At 46.1% G+C, this 15,942-nt stretch overlaps 1 protein-coding gene across 2 annotated transcripts in view; it reads right to left on the bottom strand.

Moving 5' to 3' along the window:
• LOC147092464 (oxysterol-binding protein 1-like) overlaps window positions 1–15,942 on the bottom strand; it is a 126,370-nt gene that overhangs the window by 94,454 nt on the left and 15,974 nt on the right. The window contains exon 2 of one of the 2 annotated variants that reach the window (XM_085975935.1): window positions 8,768–8,857. The exons of the other annotated variant lie outside the window; for it this stretch is intronic. Within the exon in view, the coding sequence (XP_085832061.1) occupies window positions 8,768–8,857 (90 nt within the window). The remainder of the gene's footprint in view (window positions 1–8,767; window positions 8,858–15,942) is intronic. 2 annotated transcript variants of the gene reach the window in all.

Here is a 15,942-nt window from a genome sequence, read left to right on the forward strand (position 1 = left end):
CACGCTCGATCAGCTCCGATGGACGGGTCACATTGTCCACATGCCCGATACGAGACTCCCAAAACAAGCGCTCTACTCAGAGCTCCGGCACGGCAAGAGGGCCCCAGGTGGGCAGAGGGAACGCTTCAAGGACACCCTCAAAGCCTCCTTGAAAAAGTGTAACATCCCCACTGACACCTGGGGATCCCTGGCCCAAGATCGCACAAAGTGGAGGAGAAGCATCCGGGGAGGCGCCGAACAACCTCGAGTCTCTTCGCCGGGAGCAAGCGGAAGCCAAGCGCAGGCAGCACAAGGAGCGCACGTCAACCCAAGCACCCCACCCACACGCCCCTTCAACCACCGTCTGCCCCACCTGTGACAGAGACTGTCGGTCCAGCATTGGACTCATCAGTCACCTGAGAACTCTTTTTTTCATGTGGAAGCAAGTCATCCTCAGTTCCGAGGGACTGCCTAAGAATAGATTGGAGAAAAGCTGATTTTGAGGGGCTGAGAATAGAACTTGGGAAGATAAATGGACAACAACATTGTCAAACAACGATGTAGAACGACAATGGGAAACATTTAAAACGGTGCTCAACAGAGTGCAGGAAAAATATATTCCGCTAAAAGAACAAAGTAAACACCAATGAGACTCCATGGATGAATAAAGACATAAAAGGGAACAACTGAGGATAAGGAAAGAGGCATACATTAAGTACAGCGATAGCAGAGGAGTGCATGATAAGAGAATACGAAAGGATTAGGAGAGCAGCCAAAAAAATCAATTAGGAAGACAAAGAGGAACTATGAAATGAAATTATCAAGGAACAAAACAAAAAAGAGTAAAATATTTTACTGGCACATCAATAAAAAAGGTTGGGATGGGAATAGGGATAGACAGGACGATAGGGAGATGGCAGAAATATCAAATCATTATTTTGCTTCGGTATTTACCAGGGTGATAGAAACAAAGAAGATAGCAGGAGTAGGCCATTCGGCCCCTCGAACCTGCTCCGCCATTCAATGAGATCATGGCTGATCATCCAAATTCAGTACCCTGTCCCTGCTTTCTCTCCATATCCTCTGATCCCTTTAGCCTTAAGAAATATACCTTACTCCTTCTTGAATATATTTAATAAGTTGGTCTCAACTGCCTTCTGTGGTAGAGAATTCCACAGGTCCACCACTCTCTGGTGAAGAAATTCCTCCTCATCTCAGTCCTAAATGGCTTACCCCTTATCCTTAGACTGTGACCCCTGGCTCTGGGCTCCCCCGCCATCAGGAACATCCTTCCTGATCTAGTCTGTCTAGTCCTGTTAGAATTTTATAAGACAGAACAGGTGCACAGGACATTAGATGATGAGATGGGTAATGAGATAAGTACACTTAAAATTTTAAAAACGGGGATATATTAAATAAACTAATCAAACTCAGAAGGGGATAAAACCCCATATCCGGATGGATTGCATCCACACATTTTAAAAAGAATCTAGGGAAGAGATAGCAGAGGTATTACAGGTAGACTATCCTTTATCCGAAAACCTCGGGACCAGCCGAGTTTCGGATAAAGGAGAATTTCGGATTTCGGAAGGTGGGTCGGCGGGGGTCCGCGGGGGGGTCGGCGGGGGGTCGTGCGCACGACTTACGCTGACGCTCAGCGTAAGTCAGTCGGGGTTGGGGCCGGCGGGGTCCGCGGGGGGGTCGGCGGTTGTCGGGGCCGGCGGGGTCCGCGGGGGGGTCGGCGGTTGTCGGGGCCGGCGGGGTCCGCGGGGGGGGGGGGGGTCGGCGGTTGTCGGGGCCGGCGGGGTCGGCGGTTGTCGGGGTCTGCGGGGGGGTCGGCGGTTGTCGGGGCCGGCGGTTGTCGGGGCCGGCGGGGGGTCGGCGGTTGTCGGGGCCGGCGGGGGGGTCGGCGGTTGTCGGGGCCGGCTGGGGGGTCGGCGGGAGGTCGTGCGCACGACTTACCCTTTATCCGAACTTCCAAAACTGGAACCCTCTAAAAACCGAAGGTTTTTTCGTTCGTACGCACGACTTACGCTGAACGAAAAAACCTTCGGTTTTTAGAGGGTTTCGGTTTTCGGGAGTCCGGATAAAGGGTAGTCTACCTGTACTACATATTTAATAATTAATTAGAAAAAGGTGTAGTGCCAGAGGACGGCCAGGTAGCTAACGTACTAACTATATTTAAGGGGGATAGAACATGTCCAGAGAATTATAGACCAGTCAGCTTAACATCGGTGGTAGGAAAAATAATGGAATCCCTACTAAAGGAAATAGAAGAACATCTAGAAATGAAAAGTATAATAATGAATAGTCAGCGTGGATTTCAAAAGGAAAAACCTTACTTGATCAACCTTATTGAATTTTTTGAAGAGGTAAGAGAGAGAGTAGACAATGGTAATGCAGTGGATGGAATCTAGATTTTCAAAAGGCCTTCGATACGGTACCCCAGAATAGACTAATGAATAAGCTCAGAGAATGCAGAGTCAGGGGACAAGTAGCAGAATGGATTGCCAGCTGGCTTCAAGGCAGAAAGCAGAGAGTGGGGGTAAAGGGTAGTTATTCACAGTGGCAGAAGGTGGGTAGTGGTGTTTCACAAGGATCAGTGCTGAGACCAGACCACTGCTGATCACAATTTACATTGAGTGCGAATCAGCAGAGAGTGCTGAGAGTTTGGGTAGTTGTGAAAGTTCTTCAATTGTTATTTCTCTTTAAATCAATCTTGATAAGATTACTTAAGCAGTTTAAGTAAAGGGGAAAAGTTAAATATTTGGGATTCTGTTGGTTTAAGAAGAGTAAAACAAGGTTACACTGCAGTAGGAGTAAATTGGCACAGCAGGCAGTGGAAACCAGTTTTCTAACCAATCAGCAGGGGTGACTCATTTGGCTGTAAACAAACAGTATAAAAAGACCAGTGCTAGTACGAGCAAGCACTGAGTGCGAGTCAGCAGAGAGTGCTGTGAGTTTGGGTAAGTGTGAGATAGGGTAAGTGGGGTGTTAGGTGCTCTTTTCAAACTTTAACTCTGTGGGTTGTAGTTAATAAGGCCTTTCTGGTGCAGAGCGACTGTTGGTAAACCATTTAACTGGTGTAATTAGAGGGATTGATTTAATTTAAATCCAATTAATTAAAGGGGATACCAGCATCTAAAATCGGGCAGAGAGAGTGTCCATAACTAACAATAAAAAATTTAATTAATTACATAGAATGGAGCAAGTGATGTGTTACTGTTGCGAGATGTGGGAGCCGGTGGACCCCATTGAGGCTCACTGTGATTACGTCTGTGACAAGTGTCTGCTGCTACAGGAACTCCAGCTCCGTGTTGATGAGCTGGAGTCTGAGCTTCAGACACTGCGACACATCAGGGAGGGGCAGAAGTACCTGGACTCTGTATCAGGAGGTGGTCACACCTATGAAGTTAATTAATTCAGATGTAGCCCATGGTCAGGGACAGGACGGTGTGACTACGAGTGAGGCAGGTATGGGGATCCAGGGGGTAGAGCTGGAGGAGCCGCAGCCCTTGCTCTTGTCCAACAGGTTCGAGGTGCTTACTCCCTGTGGGGACAGGAGCAGGGACTGCAGGGAGGATGAGCAACCTGGCCACAGCACCGTGGAACGGGGGGCCATTCAAGAGGGGCGAGTAAATAGAAATGTTGTAGTGGTAGGTGATTGTATTATTAGGGGGATAGATAGAGTTCTCTGCAGCCGAGAGCGAGAGTCCCGAAGGCTGTGTTGCCAGGGTTAAGGACATCTCCCCTCTGGGCTGGAAAGGAACTTGCAGTGGGAGGGGGTGGATCCAGTTGTCGTGGTCCATGTTGGTATAAACGACGTAGATAGGACGAGGAAGCCGGTTCTGTTAAAGGAGTATGAGCAGCTAGGGGTCAAATTAAAAAACAGAACCTCAAGGGTAATAATCTCTGGATTATTGCCTGAGCCACGAGCGAATTTGGCTAGGACAAATAAAATTAGACAGTTAAATGCGTGGCTCAAAGGCTGGTGTGGGAGAAATGGGTTTTGCTTCCTGGGACACTGGCACCAGTACTGGGGCAGAAGGGAGCTGTTCCGTTGGGATGGGCTTCACTTGGCCAGTGCTGGGACGAGAGTCCTCGCGGATCATATAACTAGGGCTGTAGAGAGGGCTTTAAACTAACTAGTGGGGGGGAGGTACCTAGAGAGCAAATAATAAAAACAACATGAGAAGGTCATAGACTTAGGTAGCAGTGGGGAAATTAAAAACCAGAGCGTGTCAGGAAGGGGCAGAAGGTATGGAGTAAAAGGTAAAGGCAGAAGGTATGGAGTAAAAGGTAAAGTAATAAAAGGGCAAAAGCAGGAACTAAATGTCACAAAACATATTTGAAAGTTCTCTATCTGAATGCACGTAGCATTCGTAACAAAATAGACGAGTTAATGGCACAAATAACTACATATGGGTATGATCTTGTGGCCATTACAGAAACATGGCTGCAGGGTGACAATGCCTGGGAATCAAACATACCAGGTTATTTAACGATCAGGAAGGACAGGCAGGAAGGAAGGGGAGGTGGGGTGGCTATGTTAATAAAGGAAGGAATCACTGTAATACAGAGAAATGATATTGGGTCAAAAGATCAGGATAATGAAACAGTTTGGGTGGAGATAAGGAATAATAAGGGGAAAAAAACACTAGTGGGTGTAGTCTATAGGCCTCCGAACAGTTGCAACTCTGTTGGACGGAGTATCAATCAGGAAATAGTTGAGGCTTGTAATAAGGGAACATCTACAATTGTGGGGGATTTTAACTATCATATTAATTGGACAAATCAAATTGGGCAGGGCTGCCTTGAGGATGAGTTCATTGAGTGTATTTGGGATGGGTTCCTTGAGCAGTATGTAACTGAATCGGCCAGGCGGCAAGCAACCTTAGATCTGGTCCTGTGTAACGAGACAGGATTAATTAAAAATGTCCTAGTAAAGGATCCCCTTGGAATGAGTGACCATAACATGGTTGAATTCCATATTCAATTAGAGGGCGAGAAGGTTAGATCTCAAACAAGCGTGCTGAGCTTGAATAAAGGAGACTATGAAGGTATGAGAGCGGAATTGAGTAGAGTGGATTGGGAAAATAGATTAAAGGGTAAGGCGATACATGATCAGTGGTGTACATTTAAGGAGTTATTTTACAACTTCCAAAAAATATATATTCCACCGAGAAGAAAAGGGTGTAAAAGAAAAGACAGCCATCCGTGGCTAAGATATTAAGGATAGTATTCGACTAAAAACAAGGGCATATAAGGTAGCCAAATCTAGTGGGGGGATAGAGGATTGGGAAAACTTTAAAAGACAGCAGAAAATAACAAAAAGATTGATTAAGAAAGGGAAGATAGATTATGAAAGTAAATTAGCAAAAAATATAAAAACAGATAGTAAGAATTTTTATAGATATATAAAAAGAAAAAGGGTGGCTAAAGTAAATGTTGGTCCCTTAGAGGATGAGACCGGGAAATTAATGGTGGGAAATATGGAGATGGCAAAAACACTGAATGAATATTTTGTATCAGTCTTTACAGTAGAAGACACTAAGAATATCCCAACACTGGACAAACAGGGGGCTATAGGGGGGGAGGAGCTAAACACGATCAAAATCACTAAGGTAGCAGTACTCGGTAAAATAATGGGACTCAAGGCGGATAAATCACCTGGACCTGATGGCTTACATCCTAGGGTCTTAAGGGAAGTGGAGGTAGGGATTGTGGATGAATTAGTAATAATTTTCCAAAACTCCCTGGACTCGGCAAAGGTCCCGGCAGACTGGAAAACTGCTAATGTAACACACTTATTTAAAAAGGGCAGTAGACAGAAGGCTGGAAACTATAGACCGGTTAGCCTAACATCTATGGTAGGTGAAATTTTGGAGTCCATTATTAAGGAGACAGTAACAGGACATTTGGATAATCATAATTTAATAGGACAAAGTCAGCATGGTTTTATGAAGGGGAAGTCATGTTTGACAAATTTGCTGGAGTTCTTTGAGGAAGTAACATATAGGGTGGATAAAGGGGAACCAGTGGACGTAGTGTATTTAGACTTCCAAAAGGCATTTGACAAGGTGCCACACAAAAGATTATTGCTTAAGATAAAAAAATCACGGGATTGGGGGTAATATTCTGGCATGGATAGAGGATTGGCTATCTAACAGAAGGCAGAGAGTTGGGATAAATGGTTCATTCTCAGACTGGCAATCAGTAACTAGTGGTGTTCCGCAGGGGTCAGTGCTGGGTCCCCAACTCTTTACAATCTATATTAACGATTTGGAGGGGGGGACCGAGTGTAACATATCAAAGTTTGCAGAGGATACTAAGATGGGAGGGAAAGTAGTGAGTGAGGAGGACATAAAAAACCTGCAAGGGGACATAGACAGGCTAAGTAAGTGGGCAGAGATTTGGCAGATGGAATACAATACTGGAAAGTGTGAGGTTATGCACTTTGGCAGGAAAAATCATAGAGCAAGTTATTATCTTAATGGCAAGAAACTGGAAAGTACTGAAGTACAAAGGGATCTGGGGGTCCTGGTGCACGAAACTCAAAAGGTTAGTGTGCAGGTGCAGCAAGTGATTAAGAAGGCCAATGGAATGTTGGCTTTCATTGCTAGGGGGATAGAATATAAAAATAGGGAGGTATTACTTCAGTTGTACAAGGTATTGGTGAGACCGCACCTGGAATACTGCATACAGTTTTGGTGTCCATACTTAAGAAAAGACATACTTGCTCTCGAGTCAGTACAAAGGTGGTTCACTCGGTTAATCCCGGATATGAGGGGATGGACATATGAGGAGAGGTTGAGTAGATTGAGACTCTACTCATTGGAGTTCAGAAGAATGAGAGGTGATCTTATTGAAACATATAAGATTGTGAAGGGGTTGGATCGGGTGGATGCGGGGAGGATGTTCCCAATGATGGGTGAAACTAGAACTAGGGGGCATAGTCTTAGAATAAGGGGCTGCTCTTTCAAAACTGAGATGAGGAGGAACTACTTCACTCAGAGTGTGGTAGGTCCATGGAATATGCTGCCCCAAAAAGCTGTAGAAGCTACATTACATAAATTTAAAACAGAAATAGACAGTTTCCTAGAAGTAAAGGGAATTAAGGGTTACGGGGAGCGGGCAGGAATTTGGACATGAGTCTAGGTTCAGATCGGTCATGGCCCTGTGGGTAGCGGAGCGGGCCCAGGGGCCGTGTAGCCTGATCCTGCTCCTATTTCGTGTGTCTAATTCTGTTAGATTCAGGAGATGGTTCTGTGATAGTAGATTGGCAGTTAGCATCAGATCAGCCATGATCTTATTAAATGGCGGAGCAGGCTCGAGGGGCCGATTGGCCTACTCCTGCTCCTATTTCTTATGTTATGTTATTAACATTTTAGACTTTGGAATCAAAAACACTATCTAAATTTGCAGATGACACCAAATTAGTGGGGAGAGTCAATACTGAGGAGGGCTGCAACAAATTACAAGACGACATTAATACACTTGCAGAATGGGGAAATAAAGTTCAACACAGATAAATGTGAGGTATTACATTTTGGTATGAAGAATAGGGAGGTCACTTATCACTTGGAGGGTGCGAGTCTTGGTGGGGTATCGGAGCAGAAATACACATCACTAAAAGTTGTGCCATAGGTTAAGCAAGGCCATAAAAAAATAAAACCAAGAGGGATAGAATTCAAAAGTAGGGAAATTATGTTAAACCTGTATCGAGCCTTGATTAGACCACACTTGGAGTACTGCGTACAGTTCTGGTCGCCATATTATAAAAAGGATAGAGAAGCACTGGAGAGGGTGCAGAGAAGATTTACAAGGAGGATACCAGAAATGAGAGAGTATACCTATCAGGAAAGGATGAACAGGCTGGGTCTCTTTCCTCTTGAAAAAAGGCTGAGTGACCTAATAGAGGTCTTTAAAATTATGGAAAATTTTGATGGAGTAGATAGAGAGTGTTTCCACTTGTGGGGAAGACCATAATTAGAGACCATCAATATAAGATACTCAGCAAGAAACCCAACAGGGAATTCAGGAGAAACTTCTTTACCCAGAGAGTGGCGAGAATGTGGAACTCGCTACCACAGGGAGTGGTTGAGGCAAATAGTATAGATGCATTTAAGGGGAGGCTAGACAAGCACACGAGGGAGAAGGGAATAGAGGGTTATGCTGATCGAGTTAGATGAGGGAAGACGGGAGGAGGCTCGAGTGGAGCATGGACTGGTTGGGCCGAATGGCTGGTTTCTGTGCCATTCATCCTATGTAATCCTACGTAAACCTTTTCAGTTATAGCGTTCCAGATTCCGACAACTTCTGAGTGGAAAAAATCTTCTCATCTCCCCTTTAGATCTTTTGCCAATGATTTAGAATCTTTGACCTTTGATCATTGACCCACTCGCCAGGGGCAATAGTTTTTCTCCATCTACTCCATCAAGCCTCATCATCTTTAAAACCTCTATTCACTCTTGCCTCAACTATTCACAGTATTTATTAACGACTTAGATAAATGGCATAGAAAGATGTACAGGAAACTGAGATATCCGGCACCGACGGGACCGAGCTGTTGCCGTCCCATCAAAACTGCCGGACAAACCAGCGCTAATGTTAAAACACACGGAAGCTTTTGAGCTCCATATCTAGCAACAAACCCTGTTGCTTAGCAACAGCTTCTAAACAGTCGGCCGTAGCTTGCAAGCGTCTCTGCAGCTAAGCAACAGCTTTAGCTAGACCTTGCAGAGCCTGACTGGTGGAAAAAAAAGCAACGAAAAGAAAAAAAACTTACTGAACCGACTCCTGAATTTTGCCGGTGGCTCGAGCATTCCAGACAGTTAACCTCCGGATAAACCAAAGTTTCCTGTATATCCAAATTTGCCTACGACACAAAGATAGGTGGAATTGTAGACAATGTAGCTGGAAGCATAAAATTACAAAGGGATATCGACAGATTGAGTGAATGGGCAAAACTGTGGCAAAAGGATTTCAATGTAGGCAAATGAGGGGTCATTCACTTTGGACGTAATAAGGATGGAAAAGGGTACTTTCTAAATCCAGGACAAAGCAGCCCGCTTGATTGGCACCCCATCCACCACCTTAAACATTCACTCCCTCCACCACCGGCGCACCGTGGCTGCAGTGAGTAGCATCTACAAGATGCACTGCAGCAGCGCGCCAAGGATTCTTCGGCAGCACCTCCCAAACCCGCGACCTCTTCCACCTAGAAGGACAAGGGCAGCAGGTGCATGGGAACACCACCACCTCCAAGTTCCCCTCCAAGTCACACACCATCCTGACTTAGAAGTACATCGCCGATCCTTCATCGTCACTGGGTCAAAATCCTGGAACTCCCTCCCTAACAGCACTGTGGGAGCACCTTCACCACACGGACTGCAGCGGTTGCTCACCACCACCTTCTCAAGGGCAATTAGGGATGGACAATAAATGCTGGCCTTGCCAGCGACGCCCACATCCCATAAACAATTTTTTTTTAATGGTTATGCACATCTATTCCTCTATAAATGAACCCCATGGCTCAGTTTGCTTTTTTTTTTTTTTTTAAATGTCCTCATTAATCTGCGTCGGTACTTTGTGATTTGTGCATCTGTACCCCCAGATCCCTCTGATCCTCTACCCCATTTAGACACTGATTTTCCGAGGAGTATGTGGTCTCCTTACTCTTCCTACCAAAGTGTGCCACCTCACACATACCGATATTGAAGTTCATTCAATCCATCAAATCATAGCTAATCTGATCTCTACACCCTCATTATCCGTATTTCCCAGATATCAGCTGGTAGGGAACCGCGGGCTGTAAAGGGCAGGAAGGGTCCAAACCCAACGTAAGCTGCCCTGGAGGCCTTGATTACTGGCCGGTGACGGCCACGTTCGTGCCCTCAAATGTCCACCTATGATCGTGCCGAGAAGCTGTGACAAATAAAAGGTGCAGCGGGGCCGTGAGGAACGGGCCTCCTGCGCAATCTCGTCACGCTGTTACCAGCTCACGGGCACACAAAATTGGAGGGGTGGCGTGGGGTTTAGGGGGAACCATGGGTGTAATTGTGCCTCGAAAGTGCGATGGTTCAGGTTCACTAGATTGACCCCTGGGATGAGAGGGCTGTCCTACGAGGAGAGATTGAGCAGATTGCGACTATACTCTCTGGAGTTTAGAAGACGGAGAGGTGATGTCACTGAAACAAAGATTCTGAGGGAGATTCACATGGGAGATGCTGAGAGGCTGTTTCCCCTGGCTGGAGAGTCCAGATCTAGGGGGGCATAGTCTCAGGATAAGGGGTAGGCCATTTAAGACCGAGATGAGGAGGAATTTCTTCTCGGAGGGTGGTGCATCTTTGGAATTCGCTACCCCAAAGGGCTGTGGATGCTCAGTCGTTGAGTATATTCAAGGCAGAGATCGATAAATTTTTGGACTCCTGGGGAATCAAGGGATATGGAGATCGGGCGGAAAAGTGGAGTTGAGGTCAATGATCAGCCATGATCTTATTGAATGGCGGAGCAGGCTCAAGGGGCCAAATGGCCTACTCTGAATTCTTACGCTCTTTTGAAGATCACATTGCCACCAGTATGCAGATTGCCAGGAAAGCAGACAGGCCTCTCTTCCTGGCTGCTGGCCAAATAAAATCCACCTCCAGCACCAAGAGCCTCCGAGATCTCTGCGCTCCTGCAGTTCTGGCCTCTTGCACATCGCCTGATTTTAATCGTTCCTCCATTGGCGGCCGTGCCTTCAGCTGCCTAGGCCCTACGCTCTGGAATTCCCTCCCTAAACCTCTCCGCCTCTCCCTGTTCCTTAGAATCATGGAAGTTTAAGGGGGCCATCCAGCCCACGGTGTCTGTGCTGGCCGAAAAAGGGCTCTCCAGGCTAATCCCACTCTCGGTCCGTAGCCTTGTAGGTTACGGCACTTGAAGTGCATATCCAGGTACTTTTTTTAAATGTGATGAGCGTTTCTGCTCTACCACCCTTTCAAGTAGTGAGTTCCAGACAGCCACCACGCTCTGGGTGAAAAAATTTCAGCAACTCCCCTCTAATCATTCCACCAATTACTTTAAATCTATGCCCCCTGGTTACTGACCTCTACTAAGGGAAATAGGGGCTGCCTGCAGAAACATAGAAAAATATAAGCAGGAGTAGGCCATTCGGCCCTTCGAGCCTGCTCCGCCAGTCAATATCATAGCTCATCCTCTATCTCAATACCATATTCCCACTCTCTCCCCATACCCCTTGATGCCTTTTGTGTCTAGAAATCTATCTATCTCCTTCTTAAATATATTCAGTGATTTGGCCTCCACAGCCTTCTGTAGTAGAGAATTCCACAGGTTCACCACCCTCAGTGAAGAAATTCCTCCTCATCAGTCCTAATGTTCTACCCTTTATCCGGAGACTGTGACCCCTCGTTCTAGACACCCCAGCCAGGGGAAACATCCTCCCTGCATCCAGTCTGTCCAGCCCGGTCAGAATTTTATACGTTTCAATGAGATCCCCTCTCATTCTTCTCAACTCTAGTGAATACAGGCCTAGTCGACCCAATCTCTCCTCATACGAGTCTTGCCATCCCAGGAATCTGCCTGGTGAACCTTCGCTGCACTCCCTTCTATGGCAAGTATATCTTTTCTTAGGTAAGGAGGCCAAAACTGCACACTGTACTCCAGGTGTGGTCTCACCAAGGCCCTGTATAACTGTAGTAAGACATCCTTGCTCCTGTACTCAAAACCTCGCTATCTAGGCCCCTCATAATTTTTTACACCTCAATCAAGTCTCCCCTCAGCCTCCTCTGTTCCAAAGAAAACAGCCCCAGCCTAGCCAATCTTTCCTCATAGCTAAAATTCTCCAGTCCTGGCAACATCCTTGTAAATCTCCTCGGCACCCTCTCTGGTGGAATCACATCCTTCCTGTAATGTGGTGACCAGAACTGCACGCGAAGACGCTCTTTAAAACCTACCTCTATGAGCCAGCTTTTGGTCACCTGTGCTAATCGCGCCTCAATTTTTGATCGACGAGCGCTCATGTGAAGTGCCTTGGAACGTTTCACTACTTTAAAGGCGCGATACAAATGAAAGCGGTCGCTGCCGGGAACTTCTCCTGGGGATGCGGCGCAATTAAAAAGCAGGCCAGGCTGTTCCGACACAAGGGAGGGGGGGGAAGAATGAACAAAAGCTGCCACTCCCTGTCAACAGGTTTCAAAAGTAGACTGGTTGCTATTAAAGGCCGGTGAATTAAAAACTCATTCGCACTCCCAAGCACGGGAACAACAGCATAAGCTGCAGTGAATTTATCATCTTCACTGTGTTAAGTCACAAACGTTAGGAACAGGCCATTCGCCCCGCCCCCTCGTGCCTGATCCGCCAATCAGATCTGGACGTCATCCCCATTTACCCACCTGCACGTCATCCCTTGCCCGAACAAAAATCTAATCGATCTCAGTGTTGAAAGGTAGGATTACATAGAAACATAGAAGATAGGAGTAGGCCATTCGGCCCCTCGAGCCAGCTCCGCCATTTAATGAGATCATGGCTGATCATCCAAATTCAGTACCCTGTCCCTGCTTTCTCCCCATATCCCTTGATCCCTTTAGCCTTAAGAAATATATCCAACTCCTTCTTGAATATATTTAATGAATTGGCCTCCACTGCCTTCTGTGGTAGAGAATTCCACAGGTTCACCACTCTCTGGGAGAAGAAATTCCTCCTCATCTCAGTCATAAATGGCTTACCCCTTATCCTTAGACTGTGACCCCTGGTTCTGGGCTCCCCCGCCATCAGGAACATCCTTCCTGCATCTAGTCCTGTTAGAATTTTATAAGTTTCAATGAGATCCCCTCTCATTCTTCTAAACTCCAGTGAGTATAAGCCCAATTGACCCAATCTCTCCTCATACATCATTCCTGCCATCCCAGGTATCAGTCTGGTGAATCTTCGCTGCACTCCCGCTGTGGCAAGAACATCCTTCCTCAGATAAGGTGACCAAAACTGCACACAATACTCAAGGTGTGCACCTCCAATCCCATGTGCTTTAACTTTGCATGCTAATCTCTTATGCGGGACCGTATCGAAAGCCTTCTGAAAGTCCAAATATACCACATCCACTGGTTCTCCCTTATCTATTCTAACAGTTACATCCTCAAAAAATTCCAGTAGATTAGTCAAGCATGATTTACCTTTTGTAAATCTATGTTGACTTTGTCCGATCCTGTCACTGTTTTCCAAGTGCTCTGCTATTACATCTTTTATAATGGACTCTAGCATTTTCCCCACTACCGATGTCAGGCTTACCAGTCTATAAATCCCCGTTTTCTTTCTACCACCTTTTTTAAATAGTGGGGTTCCATTAACTACCCGCCAATCCATGGGAACTGTGCCCGAGTCTATAGAATTTTGGAAGATGACCAGCAATGCATCTACTATTTCTAGGGCCACTTCCTGAAGTATCCTGGGATGTAGATTATCAGGTCCTGGGGATTTATCAGCCTTCAATCCCATCAATTTCCCTAACACCATTTCCCTACAAACACTGATTTCATTCAGTTCCTCCCGCTCATTAGACCCCATGTTCCCCGACATCTCTGGGAGGTTATTTGTGTCCCCAAAGTATCTATTTAATTGGTCAGCCATTTCTTTGTTCCCCATTATAAATTCCCAATTCTGACTGCAAGGGACCTACGCTTGACTTCACCAATCTTTTTCTCTTCACATATTTATAGAAGCTTTTACAGTCAGTTTTTATGTTCCCTGCAAGCTTACTCTCATTCTATTTTCCCCCTCTTAATTAATCCCTTTGTCCTCCTTTGCTGAATCCTAAACTGCTCCCAGTCCTTAGGTTTGCTGCTTTTTCTGGACAATTTATATGTCCCCTCCTTGGATCTTATGCTATCCCTAATTTCCCTGGTTAGCCACGGTTGAGTTACCTTTTTTGCTTTATTTTTATGCCAAACATGGATGAACAAATTCTGTAGTTCATCCATGCGATCTTTAAATGTTTGCCATTGCCTATCCACCGTCAACCCTTTAAGTAACGTTCCCCAATCCATCCTAGCCAACTCACGCCTCATACCATCATAGTTTCCTTTATTTAAATTACGTAGAATATACAGCACAGAAACAGGTCAGTCAGCCCTACAGCTCCATACATCTCTTCCCACCTTATCCACATAGCTTTCTATTCATTGGTCCCTCATGTGCTTAATCTAGCCTCCCCTTAAATGCCTCGATACTTTTGTCTCAACCACTCCATCATAGAGAGTTCCACATTCTCACCACTCTGGGTAAAGAAGTTTCTCCTGAACTCCCCCGGACAGGATTTATCTTGTTTGCAAATTGGCTGCTGCGTTTTCTACATTACAGGAAAGTTTCTGATATCCGGCACTGACGGGACCGAGCTGGTGCCGTAACATCAAAAGTGCCTGACATACCAGAGTTAATGTTTAAACATACAGAACTGAGAAGCTCCGTGTGAATCAACAAACCCTGTTGCTTAGCAACAGCTTCAAAACAGTCGGCTGCAGCTGCAAGCGTCTGTAGCTGAAGCTGTTGCTATAGCTACAGACCTTGCAGTGCTTGACTGGGGAAAAAAAGCAACGAGAACTAAAAAATAGAAAACGTCTCCTGATTTTTGCCGTTAGATCGAGTATTCCGGACATATAACCTCTGGATAAACCAAAGTTTCCTGTACTACAGTTCCTCATCGGTTGCAAAGCACCTTGGGACATCCGGTGGTCGTGAAAGGCGCTATATAAAATACAAGTCTCTTTATTTATGGCCCCTAGTTTTGGTCTCCCCCCTCCCCTCCACCCCACACCCCAAGTGGAAATGTCTTCTCTACATCTACCCAATCAACCCTTTCATTATCTTAAAGACTTCTATCAGGTCACCCCTCAACCTTTGCTTTTCTGGAGAAAAGAGCCCCATATCTGTTCAATATTTCCTGACAGGTATAATTCTAGTAAATCTTTTTTATAATATGGCAACCAGAACAGTGCACGGTACTCCAAATGTGGTCTAACCAATACAAATTAACTGGACCAGCCACGTAATTAGTGTGGCAACCAGAGCAGGTCAGAGGCTGGGTATTCTACGGCGAGTGTCTCATCTCCCGACTCCCCAAAGCCTTTCCACCATCTACAAGGCACAAGTAAGGAGTGTGATGGAATACTCTCCACTTGCCTGGATGAGTGCAGCTCCAACAACACTCAAGAAGCTCGACACCATCCAGGACAAAGCAGCCCGCTTGATTGGCACCCCATCCACCACCTTAAACATTCACTCCCTCCACCACTGGCGTACTGTGGCTGCAGTGTGTACCATCTACAAGATGCACTGCAGCAACTCGCCAAGGCTTCTTCGGCAGCACCTCCCAAACCCGCAACTTTTTCCACCTAGAAGGACAAGGGCAGCAGGTGCATGGGAACACCACCACCTCCAAGTTCCCCTTCAAGTCACACACCATCCTGACTTGGAAGTATATCGCCAATCCTTCATCGTCACTGGGTCAAAATCCTGGAACTCCCTCCCTAACAGCACTGTGGGAGTACCTTCACCACACAGACTGCAGCGGTTCAATAAGGCAGCTCACCACCACCTTCTCAAGGGCAATAAATGCTGGCCTTGCCAGCGACACCCACATCCGAATAAAAAAAAAACCATTGAGGTGAATAAAGTTATGAGCGGCCTTGATAGCGTGGATAGGAAGGACCTATTTTCCTTAGCAGATGGGCCAATAACCAAGGGGGTATGGACTTAAAGTAATTGGTCGGAGGTTTAGAGAGGAGTTGAGGATAATTTTTTTCATCCAGAAGGTGATGGGGGTTTGGAACTCACTGCCCAAAAGGTGGTAGAGGCAGAAACCCTCATCACATTTAAAAAGTACTTGGATATGCACTTGAAGTGCCTTAACCTACAAGGCTACGGACCAAGTGCTGGAAAGTGGGATTAGGCTGGATAGCTCTTTGTCAGCCA

This window comes from Somniosus microcephalus, unplaced genomic scaffold, assembly GCF_052327205.1.
Source record: "Somniosus microcephalus isolate GS21.2 unplaced genomic scaffold, FLI_Smic_1.0 unresolved_chr2, whole genome shotgun sequence".
NCBI classification, from domain to species: Eukaryota; Metazoa; Chordata; class Chondrichthyes; order Squaliformes; family Somniosidae; genus Somniosus; species Somniosus microcephalus.